At 41.2% G+C, this 13,825-nt stretch overlaps 1 protein-coding gene across 1 annotated transcript; it reads left to right on the top strand.

The window, feature by feature from the left end:
- The first annotated feature begins 767 nt into the window (after positions 1 to 767).
- On the top strand, positions 768 to 13,596 carry lmcd1 (LIM and cysteine-rich domains 1). Its single transcript, XM_069715342.1, has 7 exons — positions 768 to 897; positions 7,587 to 7,681; positions 8,236 to 8,491; positions 9,501 to 9,650; positions 9,775 to 9,969; positions 10,905 to 11,123; positions 12,066 to 13,596. The coding sequence occupies exons 1-7, from the start codon at positions 871 to 873 to the stop codon at positions 12,174 to 12,176; spliced, it is 1,053 nt and encodes a 350-aa protein (XP_069571443.1). The 5' UTR covers positions 768 to 870; the 3' UTR covers positions 12,177 to 13,596.
- Positions 13,597 to 13,825: the final 229 nt, after the last annotated feature.

Genomic DNA, 13,825 nt, shown 5'->3' with positions numbered 1-13,825 from the left:
TTTTGTTTACATTCTTCTGAGAAACTCACTGAAACGCTGCAGAATGAGGAGGAGGAGGAGGAGGAGGAAGAGGAGGAGGAGGAAGAGTTCTCCGATGCTCCTATTGGCCCCAGGAGTTTTGTCAGTCTCACTCTGATTGGCTGGCGGAGTGCGAGCAGGGAATCCCTCAGTGCTCTCGAAAGTCTTTGTCTCAGATTATTTAAAAACAACAACAACAACAACAACAACAACACACAAACAGTTCAGATTGAGCTGTCAGTGAGGAGCAGCACAGCTGCTGGTACGCGCGTGCGTAAATCACCCCCAGATTATACTGCCGGTCTGCTGACACGTGGTTTTCAGCTGTAACCATTTACCTGCAGTAGGAGGTGAACTCAGTGTGAAGAGTGTCGAGGGGGGAGGGAGGGAGGGAGGGAGGGGGAGGGGGGGGGAGAAACGGATCTGCTTGCTTTTCGGGGGCAAAATCGGGAGGTGAAGAAAAACCTGCTCCGCTTATGTTGCAGAAGGAGAGCTGGCAACCAGGCGGGGGGAAGCGTTGGGGAGCGGAGGGGAGGAGGAAGGGAGGAGGAAGGAAGGGGGGAGTCATCAGCTGAAGGAGAGAGAGGTGAGTTTGGAAGTCGCTGCGAGTAAGTGAAGAGTGAAAGAGTGAAGAGAGAAAGACTGGAGGGAAAGTCTAGACTGGTAAATTGCGGTGGAGAGTGGGTGGAGAGAGAGACGGGGGGGGGGGGGAGAGAGAGGAGAGAGGGGGAGAGGGGGAGGAAGTGTGGTCGACAGGAGAGGAATTTAAAGTCTCATTGTTCTGGAAGACCAGAGGCGGAGAGGCGAGCAGCAGCAGCAGCAGCAGCATCGGAGGAGTTGGAGCCGCCCGACATGGACCTGAGTTCAGCCATGGAGAAGGTAACAAACATCTGCCTCTCAAGATTCCTGTTCAGAGACTCTTCCAGATGTGGAGGTCAAGGGTCAGAGGGTCACTTCTTCTTTTTTTCTTCTTTTTTTTTTAGTCTGATGTAAAGGACACTTTACTGAGGTGATTTTATTTGCCGTTTTATTCATGTGCATCTATATTTAGATTCTTTAAATGTTTAAATTCTTTACTTAATTTTGCCATATTTAGTCAAGTGATGTCCGACTAGAAGCAGTTAAATTAGTGTGTTGTTTTAAGAGTCGTTAAAGGTGGATTTAAAAAAAAAAAAAAAAAATCACAATTTCTGATGCAGTTTCTAAACTTGGTTGTATTACAAGAAGTGAATTCAATAATGTCTTCCAGCTTTCAGATTTACTTTACTTTTTCACTTTTCAACATTTTCCCGCTTGGCCCAATTGGGACGACATCATTGGGATGACATCATTCACAAAGTGTTAATACATATTAAAACCTCATGATTAAAATCAAAAGCAAAGTAAAATTATATTTCACCTTATTTGTGTTGAGGTTTCCTATCACGGGTTTTTATTATTTTATTTTTATTGCGTTGCAGTACCGCAAGTGGCCACCAGGAAGCAATTAGCAGCAAGGACTTCTCCATTAGTAACACCCGCCCACTAACACCTGATTGGTTGGTTGTTTTCCCAACCGAGGCAATAATAAGTTCAACGCCAGACTTATCTTAATTGCTCAAAATTCAGAGGTTTATAACCAGGTTAATTTCCAGAAATTAACTTTTAATTCAGTTTGAAACTTGTTCCCTAAAGAGGGCAATTTGACGCAGTTCGCTTCTCTGATTAATGGTTTGGAAGTCTGCAAGGGATTTTAATTGCGCACCCATGCACAAGGGATTTACAGGAAATGAGGCGTGCATGTACTGGCTGCGATGCAAGAGACAACGCCGGGTTATGAGTTCTGCGTCGGATGTCGTTTGATATTTCTGTCTTATCAGTTTTTCTCGAATTTAGAAGAACTTTGTACATAATGGTAAAAAAAAAATCAAATTTGACTTCTTACAAAAGTCACTATAACCCGAAGCTGCTTTATGACATTCACAAAACGTCCCTCGCGTTTTAGCTGCCATATTTATTCCCACGTCACGGCTGAAGAGTTGATGACACTTTTTAGATATGGTCAAATAAATGTATGAACTTTGTCGGAGAAGTCGAATTCATTACCTGGAACTGATGAGACTTTACTCATTAGAGTTCATTTGTCGAAGGAAAATTGTCCAAGAAGAAAAAAATGATGTATTGCTGCAGTTAAAGTGAAAAAAAAAAACAGTTGAATTTTTATTAAACACGTAGATTCTCTCGAAGATAGACCCCCCCCCCCCCCGCCTGTGAATAAAACAGGAGGTGATGAGTTAAATTTTTGATCATCTTTCAGTTGCAAACTGTTGGTTCAGATTGTTTTTAATCTGCAAACATTCTGCAGTTAAAGATATGTTAAAATCCGTTTGGACAAATCACTCTGGCTCGTTTGCATGCAGTCGATTTCTAATTTGGTCAGTGAAGGTAATCCACGACCGCGAGGGTCTGATCCTCCCTGCCGGGTCTGTCCTGCCAGCACTTTGTCCCCCCCAACCCCACCCCACCTGCATTTCAGTCTTTGGTTGTCTGTCCAGAGGTCACATCAGTCTGATGGCTGATAACCTGAAAGATCAGTTGTCACCTGTCGGGGGGGGGGGGGAGTTTGATCCCTGTCTTTAGGGCCCTGGCGATGGAAAAAATGGCATCACCAGGATGGAAATAACTCCCAACATGGACACACACACACACACACACACACACACACACACACACACACACACACACACACACACACACACACACACACACACACACACACACACAGTGGGTGAGGCACCACTGAAAAATCCCCCCCCCCCCAAAAAAAAAAAAATCTAAAACCCAGACTACGCATCTACTTGAGTTGAGCAGCTATAAGCTTGAAATAAGAGGAACGCAAAATCAGGCAGAAATGGGCCCGAAACAACAGCAGCCGCAGGTTAATTGCTTTGACGCCAAAATGTCAGAAAATGAAAAAGGGACGGGAGGTCACGGTGACTTTGAACTTTGACCTTCGACCACCAAACTCGAATCGGTTCATCCTTGATCGTGCCGCAATTTGAAGAGATTCCATGCAGGCGTTCCTGATTTATCATGTGACTGTGTCAAATTGGGGGTCGCAGTGACCTTGACCTTTGACCTTTCCCTCCCCCCAAACTCTATTTAGTTCATACTTGGTATTATTTTCCCCAATTGACCCATTAACTCATCATTCCAGCTTTTAAGTTGAAAATACAGTTTTAAAAAACCTCACCAACGTTGAGAGTTTTAATCATAAGGACACTTTTTTTTTTTTTTTTTTTTTTTTTAATATAGATTCTGTAGCAAACGACTAAAATTCACTACAATCTTCAGTCTCTTATCCGGCTTTCTCTTCCTGGCAATCCCGTTTGTTTTACACTTTTAAATGGTGAATAGTGACACTACCGGAAATGGCGGCTCATTTGTGGTGTTTTGTGTGATTTCTTTCTTCTTTTTTTTTTTTTTTTTTTGTGTGTGTGTAAATAACAGGAAATATGCAGGATGCCATGTGTCTTCTTGGCTCACGGCGGGTCAAGTCGCCCCTCTGCGACCTCCCGCCTCTTATCTCACCATATTTCCTGCAGTTATCTTTTCACATAGCCGGCGTGTTTAGAATTACTCAGCAGAGTCTGATCCACATACAACATACTCGCCTTATCTGATTTTCTAAATATAGAGCCGACACAGTTTTTCCTAAGAAAAAGAGAGTTTTCTTCCCTGCATCATTTGCGAAAAAGCTCTTATTTTGAAACTGTTCAGTATTTGTGGTTGTTTCCTTACTGCAAAAAAAACAAAAACAAAAAAACAGTAGAGGACAAAAATTGGCTGCAGATTAGGGGACCTGACATAGAGCATCAAAATATCAGGGTTACTCTGGGTTTTTAATTTGAAAAAATAGTCAAATACATGTAATCATATGTAGCAATGCAACTGTTCAATATTTTTTATATTCAGTTTTACAGCAGTGTTAATACTTCCTGAGAAACCAACCAGTACTCGAAAGAAGAAATAGTTAGTTGATTAATTTCTTTGTGACGTAACATTGGCAAATATCTGGTAATTTATTGGTCTTTTTTTTTTTTTTTTTTAAGTATAAATGCTCCAAATTTATAAGTAGCAGCTTCAAAATGTGATATTTTAATTGTTTTTTTTAATGATACTTCTTTGGTTTTTCAGACATTGTACACACCAAACAATCAGTTGTCCGTCGTGCATTTATTTACATCAGTTGCTTTTAGCACAACAAAACTGAGCGAGACACGGAAACACAAAATTCCTCATGAAACACATAATTGTTTACAGATGAAGTTTTATCTTGTAAATTATTCCAGGCCAATAAATAGATAAAAATGCAATTTTATCAAATTATGGGCATTTTTTCGAGTGACATTGAAGGTCTTCCATCTGATTTGGTCTGAAAGCTGTTAGAAACCAGAAGAAAAGCATTTTTACAACAACAAAAATGACTGTAAAAGCTTTTTAAGATCTGCCCTGATGTTAAAGGCAGAAAAAGGCCCCCAGAAAAACTTTTGCAACCATAAAAACTGATTTTTACTTGTTCATGAATACCCAAAACAAAAACAAAAAAAAAAGAACATTTGAGTCACGTCTGCTCTCACTGTGACTCACAACACCACTAAACAAACTGCTAACGGATTGGATTTCACTGGAAGTGGACTCTGTCATATCTACAGCCAGAGTTCAAGTGAAATGCTCCTTTACAGCTGGTTCGGGTTTAAACTGAACCTCAGAAAGGTGTTTTGTTTTTTCTCTCTCCTGTCGGTGTCCGCTCGGCTCTGTAATAAACACGCACTCCTGTCAGTCAGCGTATTCCTGAGGGACGCAATGAAGTTCTTCTTCAGCTGTTTCTACTGCGGCTGTCATCGTCGTTTTGACCTTTTCAACGCAGCCGTCTCTCGTCACACCTCCGAACACACTCATCTGTCTTCTGTCATTGTAATGAGGCTCGCCTCTCCTCCGATAATGTCCGATGTGGCAGGCCGAGAATTTAACCCCCCTTGGTGACATCATCACATCGCAACACGAGCTGGAGTGTGTTTGTTTACAGAAGAATTAGTGGAGTTCGGTTGTACTTCTGGGTTTTGTTTTTCCTTATTTGGACTTAAAGGAATAGTTGGACATTTTGGAAAATGTACATACATTTCTTTCTTGTTTAGGTTTATGTGAGAAGTTTGATACTTACTCTCATGTCTAAGAGCGGCATTGATCTTCTCATGTATTTTATTTAGCTGGAAAAAAATGAATGTGTGTGTGTTTCCTAAAAATGTCAGACTTTTTTTTCTTCTAACGTTGCAGCATCCAATGATATTTTAGACTCGAGTGTTATTTCAGCTTCAAATCAGCTATTTATTTTTTTTTTTTTCCTGCTTCAAGATTGGCTTCCTCTGGACTGGTCGATAAAGAAATGGGTTTTCCTAGTTTAATGCAGAATAACTTGAGCTCGGACCTCAACACTTTAACGTTGAGACCTCATCGTCAACATCGGCGTTGTACTCCACTGAACGGGAGCAAATCTCTGCAGCCAGGCTCAACATGTGGTGGAAAACCTGATATAAGAAAACAGGAGGCTGTTTAGTTTTGTGCGGTTTTATAAGAACACGTGCCTCTCTACGTCCGGTGCGTTACGTCCTTGAACGCGTCCCAGAGGAGGCTTGTTAATACCTGTTGACAGACGGACAGGTGGAGTCCGGTTTCCCCGCCAGAGGCTTTTAAAAAGAGCCTGTCGTTTCTCACACGTTGGTATTTCTATAGTTGTCAGGACACTTGTTGACATAAAGCATTAGCCAACCAAAAGTCACAGCTTAACAGCACAGATGCAGTCGCCAAAATGGGTTGGCTCCATAATGGAACAAATCTGTGCAGTCCAGGAGAGATACATTATAAAAAAAACGAAACTGAACCAGGTCTTTGTCCCGCTCAAAATTCAGTTCACCACAGGTGTTGCATCGTCGGTCCAAATGCGGTAAAAATGTGCTTATTCTAGGCCCAAACTGGCCCAAAACCTGGCGACCATAACTGGGACACACATGTGAGTGTGCCGACACCTCATCCTCAACTGACTCCATTTTGCTTGGCTACCTGAAAAAAACAACAACATTACCCTGAAACCTGATTCAGTCACCTGAACCCTAAAAACCAAGTCTGAGCCCACAAACGGACCTTTCGAGGTGTTGTTAGAGAGTCACGGTTAGACAAAATGTCCTCACGTTCCCAGAATGTCCTCATTATTAAGGTCCAAAGCTCAAATTGGTTCTTACAAACATAGGTTTACAAGTACACACACAAACACACACTGTCTTATATGCAAAGAAATCGCCAAATTAAACATAACTTTTAACAAAGTCATTTTCACAATAATATTTAGACCCGCCTCCCCCTCCCGGAGCTTTCTACCAAATCTCATTGTATTCATCTGTGATTTGAGTTTGTCCAGCTGTGATCACATTACAGCTGCAGAAAAAAAAAGCTAATAAGTGGACTTTGAGTTAAGACTTTTTCAACAAAAAAAAGTCTAATAACTTAAGTCCCAAAGATAAATAAATGTAATGCAGAGTAAACAGAACAAAGTACAGAGGAGGATCAGTTTTTTTGTTTGGACAATGATGATGATGTCACTGGGCGGGCCGATGAGATCATCCATCCTGTGTGTGTGTGTGTGTGTGTGTGTGTGTGTGTGTGTGTGTGTGTGTGTGTGTGTGTGTGTGTGTGTGTGTGTGTGTGTGTGTGTGTGTGTGTGTGTGTGTGTGTGTGTGTGTGTGTGTGTGTGTGTGTGTGTGTTCATTCCCTTCTGTTCCTCCCACACCCGCAAAGAAATGTTCACAATAACAACTTTTCTTTTAGATCCAACTCTTCCTCACGTCTTCGTCGTCACTTCGGGCTTTTTCTGCCTCACATGTTCTCCCTTCACTCATATGATGATATGAGTATCTCAAGTTCTTTGTTTTTCTTCCATAAAAGTACCGTTTCTATTTTCAGCAAACGGCTGTTCAGTTGTGACTCCTCTCTTTGAGGTTCAGGTGAAATTGTTTTGGTGAACTCGAAGTTCGACAATTAGCTCTTTTTTTTTCTGGTACTTCCAGCCACATGTCACAGTCCTCATTAGGGGAGGAAGTTGGATGGAAGTTATGGACATTTTCAGGCTTTCACTTTATCCTTTATTCTTCTTTTTTACTGCTCTAAAAGATCATATTTTAAGCCTCATGGTGTGTTTAAACTGCCTCTATAGTCTGGTCAAGCCTGAAAGTGGCTTCATTAATATGTGTGTATCTTTAGAAGATATTTCATAGTTCATGGTGGCACAGGAAACTTGTAGGGCTAGTTAGTGAACTGGTTAGCCGCTAACTTACCACCCAGCCATGGCTATACGGGCAAATCAAACATAAATGCTTCTCTAAACTTCTAGTTTTCGCCCTTCTGTCCTCATTTCAGTCACTAAAATGGTTAATGAAGAGGTGAAAAGGCAAGTCAGTTAATATATTATTCAACAGAAGTGCGTCCATCATTATGTGTTATGATGCTGAATTATGGTATCTCGTGTCTCCTCTCAGATGTCCGTGAAGCCGAGTGCAGAAGGAGGAGGAGGCGCAGCGATGAGCCTCGCATGTAAGGAGAGCTGCTCTGGATTTCAGCCACATTCTTGGAGGTACATTTCATTTTTTTTTTTTTTTTTCTCCTTCTGTCTCAAAAAACAAACAATAAGAAGTCCAATGAAAGGAGTAATAATCTGTGAGCAAGGCCCACCTGCAGACGGGAAGCCAGCGAGGGATCAAGTCCATGTTAATAAATTGAGCAACTTCACCTGGTGGGAATTAAAAGTTTATTTGATTTATATGGATATACGTACAATTCGAGCATTTCCTTGCGGGGAGTGCGTTTTGCAAAGTCAACTTTGTTCAACAGTGTCGACCTCTGAAAAGGAGATTCATGGACCACGAGCTGCAGTGTCAGCTAAGACAAATTCCATATTTTGCTTTTCTTCTAAAAATAAATAAGATAGAGGTATAAAAGCCTCATGGTGTGTTTGCAAAGGAAGGATGAGGTGTTTCAGGCTTCGAGGGATCAATTTCTGATAGAAAATATGAGGTGATTGACACCTGGAGGTTTTCAAGGTCAGTATTTTACACGCTCGATTTAGATGAGAAGAAAAAAAAAAGCAGTTACTCTTCCCTCGTCCCTCTCGGCCTCTCCTGTTTCCAGTAAATCCTGCTCAGCGTGCGGCCGCGGCGCGGTCGATCACGCCGCCGCCAGCGACCTGGAAGACGACCAGCGGATGGGACGCCTGCTCGCCGACTCGCCCTGCGCCCACCTGACGGCGAAGGTCAAAGGAGGTGGGGGCCTCCGCACGTACAAGAGAAACCGCATGATCGTGACAAATCCGGTGGTGTCGCGCAAAGACCCGACCTTCAACACCACGACGTACGACTGGGCGCCGGCCGGCCTCAACCAGAAGCTGGTGAGGATCACCGACGAGGACTCGCCCGCTTTTATTCAGTTGAGCTTTCAGTTCGTGCAGCCCTCTCTCTGCGTCGAGCAGTCGAAACTGTGCGGTTTCCATTAAAAAAAAACAGGCTCAAGTATGTTTCAGGCTTCACAACCTGCAATTACAATGATGACAGACATTACTGTGGCTGAACACGCAGAAACAGATCCAGATGGGCTGTTTTCACAGATGTTCCTCCAAAAGAAAAAAAAAAAACCTTCGACGTCTTGTTCGCTGAGGTTTTTCTAGCGCCGCTCCGGACTGTTAGTCTCCGTCTCACTGTGGTGCCGTAACCTGATAACACACACACACACACACACACACGCGCGCACACACGCGCACACACACGCGCACACGTGTCACCTGACAACACCTGCGCAGCGCGAGGACGATTTAAAAATATGCGTCTGACCAGCTCGGGTTTCGGCGGTTGGAAACTGGAGTCAAAAATGTATCGTGGATTTTCAGACAAATGATAAACACAGACACAGAGAGAAAGAAGACACCCGTCATCAATCAGAGTTTTACCCTGGAGACGCTCCAATTATAAATGTCAACTGGCTGCTCGCACATCACTGACAACTAAAGAAATAAATACCTCAACACTGAAGTCAGTTGTAACTGGTGAATCTCAGAGGTATGTTTGTGGATATGAACTCATTTGATAGGATTTCTTATAACAGCTTTCAGAGTTGCAGTGGATTACAGTATTGAATAGACTTGTAAAGTGATAGGATGAAGACTGTCATAATGCTAATGATGAAGATTTCTTTCTGGTTTTCCATTTTCTTTTTGTGTACGTTGCATTTAATTGAGTGTCAGCTGGAACATAATACAAAATCATAAATCACAGGAATTGCAAATATCCTATTCGGTTCAAAACAAAACAGCTTTTAGCAGGAAACTGTACGAGTCAATTTGAAGAGTGCAGTGTTGGTGATATTTCTCTGTGATACATACCTCCTCCTCCTGACCCCCTCAGGCCATGCAGTACATGGAGCTCCTCCCGGAGAGCCACCGTCCGGTCTCGGGAACCCATGGCGCGTTGGAGCGACGCCGGCAGCTCCTCAGCCAGCTCCCCGCCTACGATCAGGACCCCATGAAGTGTCAGAGCCTGGCCGGTGACGAGGAGGTAAAAAAAAACCACGAGAGCGTGCCAACATTGGGTTATTGTACGTTTGCTGACCGGTATCATTTTAAACCACTTGAATCTGAAGAGTTCTCCTGTTTTTTTTGTTTTGTTTTGTTTCTTGCAGATTTCCTCCATGCTGCTGTTTGTGAAGCGGTACAAGCAGGAGGTGCTGGGCGTCGGCGAGGTGGCCTTACCCGGCGAGGGTGGAGCTCTGAGGGAAGCGGCCGTTCAGAGGACAGCGAAGGAGGCCAAGGATCAGAGCGCCGCCTCCGCTACCGGTTCAACGAACGGAACCGACGGCAGCGGAAGGACCGAATACGTAAGTAAGATAAAGGGAACGACCCTGTAAAGTTGAAATCGCGGTTATCTTGGCAAAAATGTGACTGCACTCATTGTGGCACTCTCTTGCTTCCTTATCTTATGGCGTGTCCCTGAAATTACAAAACACAAATAACAGTGTTGCATAATCACAAATCAAACAGATGGGAAACATCCAGTCCTGTTATTCTGCTCCAGTTCTGCAGGTTATTATTATATATCAAGTTAGAAATCCACTGGCTCCAACAGTGAAAAGTTTTTCTTCAATGCAGGATTTTACCCACAAAAAAGGCCTTAAACTCCAAGTAAAAAGTTAAAGAGCATTTTTTTTTTTGTTTGTTTTTGTGACAGCTCTGGAAATCACATGTCCTGTGTTCTCTTTGCAGAAAAAAAAAATGGTGATTTTGGTTTTTATGATGCAAACACTAGTTTTGTGTTCATTTCTTACAATCAAAATAGTTCTATGCCTACGTAGAAAACTTTTTTTTTTTTTAACATGCAGAACAAATGTTGTCACAGTGAACATTATCTTTCCTGCTAACGTCTCCTTATGAAGGACTGCTGACTTTACTCATCAACACCTCCAACAAAATACTTATCAGCCCATGACATGTTGCAACAGAGCAAGTTTTTTTGTTTTGTTTACCGTCTACTTCCCTCTGGCATACGGGTCACTATGACAGCCTGCCAAATGCTGTCAATGAAACATGGAAAAGAACATTTCGAAATTTTTCCCAAAAGACCTTCGTTTCCTTCTTCCTGGTCACAACAAAAAGCATTTACACGTGTCGTTTCTTTTTGGTTTTTTTAACTATAAAATTGATGCCTTAAATGTGATTTTATGTGAAATGTGTCACTATAGTTTCTTCTGGATCTGGAAACACCAAATCTGTTTCAGTAGTTTTTGCACATGACCCATCGCTTTCTGTCTCTTAGCGCTGTACTGGTTGCCAAGGTGAGGTCGTCAAGGAGAGTCCGGCCGTCTACGCCGAGCGCGCAGGTTACCGTGACGCCCTGTGGCATCCCACGTGCTTCGTGTGTTCAGAGTGTGGCCGGGGTTTGGTGGACCTGGTCTACTTCTGGTCCGATAGGAAGCTGTTCTGCGGACGGCACTACTGTCAGACGGCGCGGCCGCGCTGCTCCGGCTGTGACGAGGTGAGGCGTCACGACACAATACTGAATAATAACGTCAAACCATCAAATACCATTAATAACAATACCATATTATATATAATAAAAAAAAACGGCACTAACTTAAAGCGTGTCGTTTCACACAACGGCCAATTGCCAACAAAATATATTTTGGCATCACATTAATTGTTGTAACTCATCACGTCAAATTTTAATTGGCACAAACTTTGGTTTATGACAAATAGTCGTTAACGCCAATGACACCCTTACAAGCTCAACTAACAAGGTAAGCGTCAGTGTGCTAGCGGTCAGTTGTTACCATGGTGATGTTGTAAAACACTCGACACTGGCAGCTACAATTGAAACAAGTTGTGCATTATTCAAAACTAAGATATATATATCTCATAAATATGAGTCTAAAAAGTATTTCCAACTTATAGGCTACAACTATGTAAAATTCGAAGTTTAAAAGTGTTTTTGTCATTTTGTGATTTAATTCCCGTTCACCACGTGTTCCTCAAACGTCATTTAAAGGCATTTAAAACTTTTCTTTCACTCCTCTTTGTTCTTTTACTTTTCCATTTATTCAATGCATACGTAAATAATACGATGTTTTTAATTTACTTTCCCCCAAAAAATTCCATTCAGTGTTCCATATTCTCATGCATACAAATACATTCTTATTTTTGCTTTTATTAATTTAATATTATTAAGCCATTGACCGTGGACCAGGGGTGTTTACATGAGAAATGAATACACATTAAATAACATTTCTAAAATAAGATGAAAATAGGCACAAAGACAGCAACCGCATAAAGGTAGAGACGGTTCCACCTACTTTAATGCTAATCCATAAATTGCTTCAACATCTGAGCCCTTCAAATATTATCTTTTGAAAAACATGTTTCATTTATTGATTATTACTTCTCTGACCACCCCCCCCCGGTCCTGTTCCTCCTTTCTTAGCTGATCTTCTGCCAGTCCTTTCTAACGGCGAAAGACGGACGGACATGGCATCATAATCACTATTTCTGCTGGAAGTGTGGACAAAGCCTGGATGTGCCCTGTCAGCACTGACACACATAAGAAACATGCAGTATTGGACATAATGTGGTGGTTAAGGTCAAGACGTTTTAGCGCTGACTTAAAAAAAAAAAAAAACAGTAGAGAGTGAAGCAGCCCTGAATAAAAATGTCAGACTAGACGATAACATATTAGTGCAGTAAATCATATTAATATTGACTGTGGTTGTTTGGATTATTTTTTATAAAACAAGAGTCACAGCTAAATAATACAGATCGAGTTCAGCTGAATGTCTTTAAAATCTACGTTTGGTTGACGTGTTAGTATTTAAAGTATTGAGTCCGACAAAGACAAAATGTCCAGCAAGATTTATTAGTGTTTTAAATACTTTGGATGTTAAAGTACTCAAAGACTCATTCAGTTGAGCCTACTGTTGCTTCAAGATCTTTAAGAACTGTTTAGTTGACATAAAAGTGTTTAAAGTACTTAAAACAACATTTTGTTGATTTATCAGCACTTAAAAGTGTTGACAGTGACGAGAGCCTGATGTTCTGGTTTCAGCCAGCAGCTTCGTACGGAAGCCCAGACCTGACATTTTAGGAAACAGACAATCGTTTGATTTTATTTAAATAAAATTGAGTGAATAATTCAGTAACTGATTAAAAAAAGACTATTATGACTTTAAAATTAAGTCAACTGAAAACAAAATAGGAAACCTTATGTTTATCCTAATATGTCAGGTTTGGATCTTTGCATATTGGTGTTAACATTTATTCAGGCAAAATAATTTTATTGGTTGAGTTAAACCTCAGAGAACTGGACAGGCAGAATGCCGATAAAGGCGTATCAGTAATTATTTAATAGCTGGATTTTCATTGTTTTTATGAAGTTTGATTTTACTAACAGCTGATATTGTATGTACTTTTCAACTTGTTATTTTCTTTCCTGTTCTGTTCAATGTGTTTCTTTTCAGTGAAATTAAATACAGTAAGCGTTTAACCTTTATGGACATGAATCTCTGCTGCCGCTTAATTCTCATTTTATTTCTGATAAAGTTTTGTGTTTTGTCTTCTCGAAGATAAAAACGTGTATTTTGTGATATTATTTGACAAAGTACACAACGCTGCAGTTAGTGAGTAAATGCTAAAGTCAATAAAAGTTAGCCAGATATCAAATGTGCGCTAGACAGAAGATAATTAACTGTACTATTGTCCACAAAATTAAATTCACAAGTACAATCAGCTGTCTTAACGTCCACTAACACTTTCTTGTGTTTTTTAATCCTTCAACTTCTTTATGAGTTGAATGGGGGAAAAAAAAGAAGAAAGAAACAAAACGTGAATCTTTCTCTGGGTAAGAATATCAACAAAGATTTCAAAAGTATCTGCAATGTAAAGACAACAATCTTGGATATAATATGCAGCAATAAACGGTGGGAGCTTCATGCTGTGTTTAAAAGTGTCACAATGAGGAATTTCACGATAAATAAAATAAATACATAAATCTGTGTTCTCTGGTCAGTAAAGAATAAACAGTTCAAGCCGTTCTTCGTTACTTTCTGTTTCAATGAACGGATCAATTATCAGTGTTTTTACGGGAATGTCCCTCGAGTTACTTCTGTCACTACGTGCACCAAGAACAACACGATCAAGACAGGACCTGTGGTTTTCACGGACCGTTTTCACGCCATAACAAATCATCCC

The sequence above is a fragment of the Brachyistius frenatus genome, unplaced genomic scaffold (assembly GCF_029030835.1).
Source record: "Brachyistius frenatus isolate BFR_SWC_R1_liver_20210118 unplaced genomic scaffold, ASM2903083v1 Contig_141, whole genome shotgun sequence".
Taxonomy (NCBI): Eukaryota; Metazoa; Chordata; class Actinopteri; family Embiotocidae; genus Brachyistius; species Brachyistius frenatus.
The sequence above is the reverse complement of the archived record's forward strand: the minus strand, read 5'-3'. Positions and strand labels throughout refer to the sequence as shown.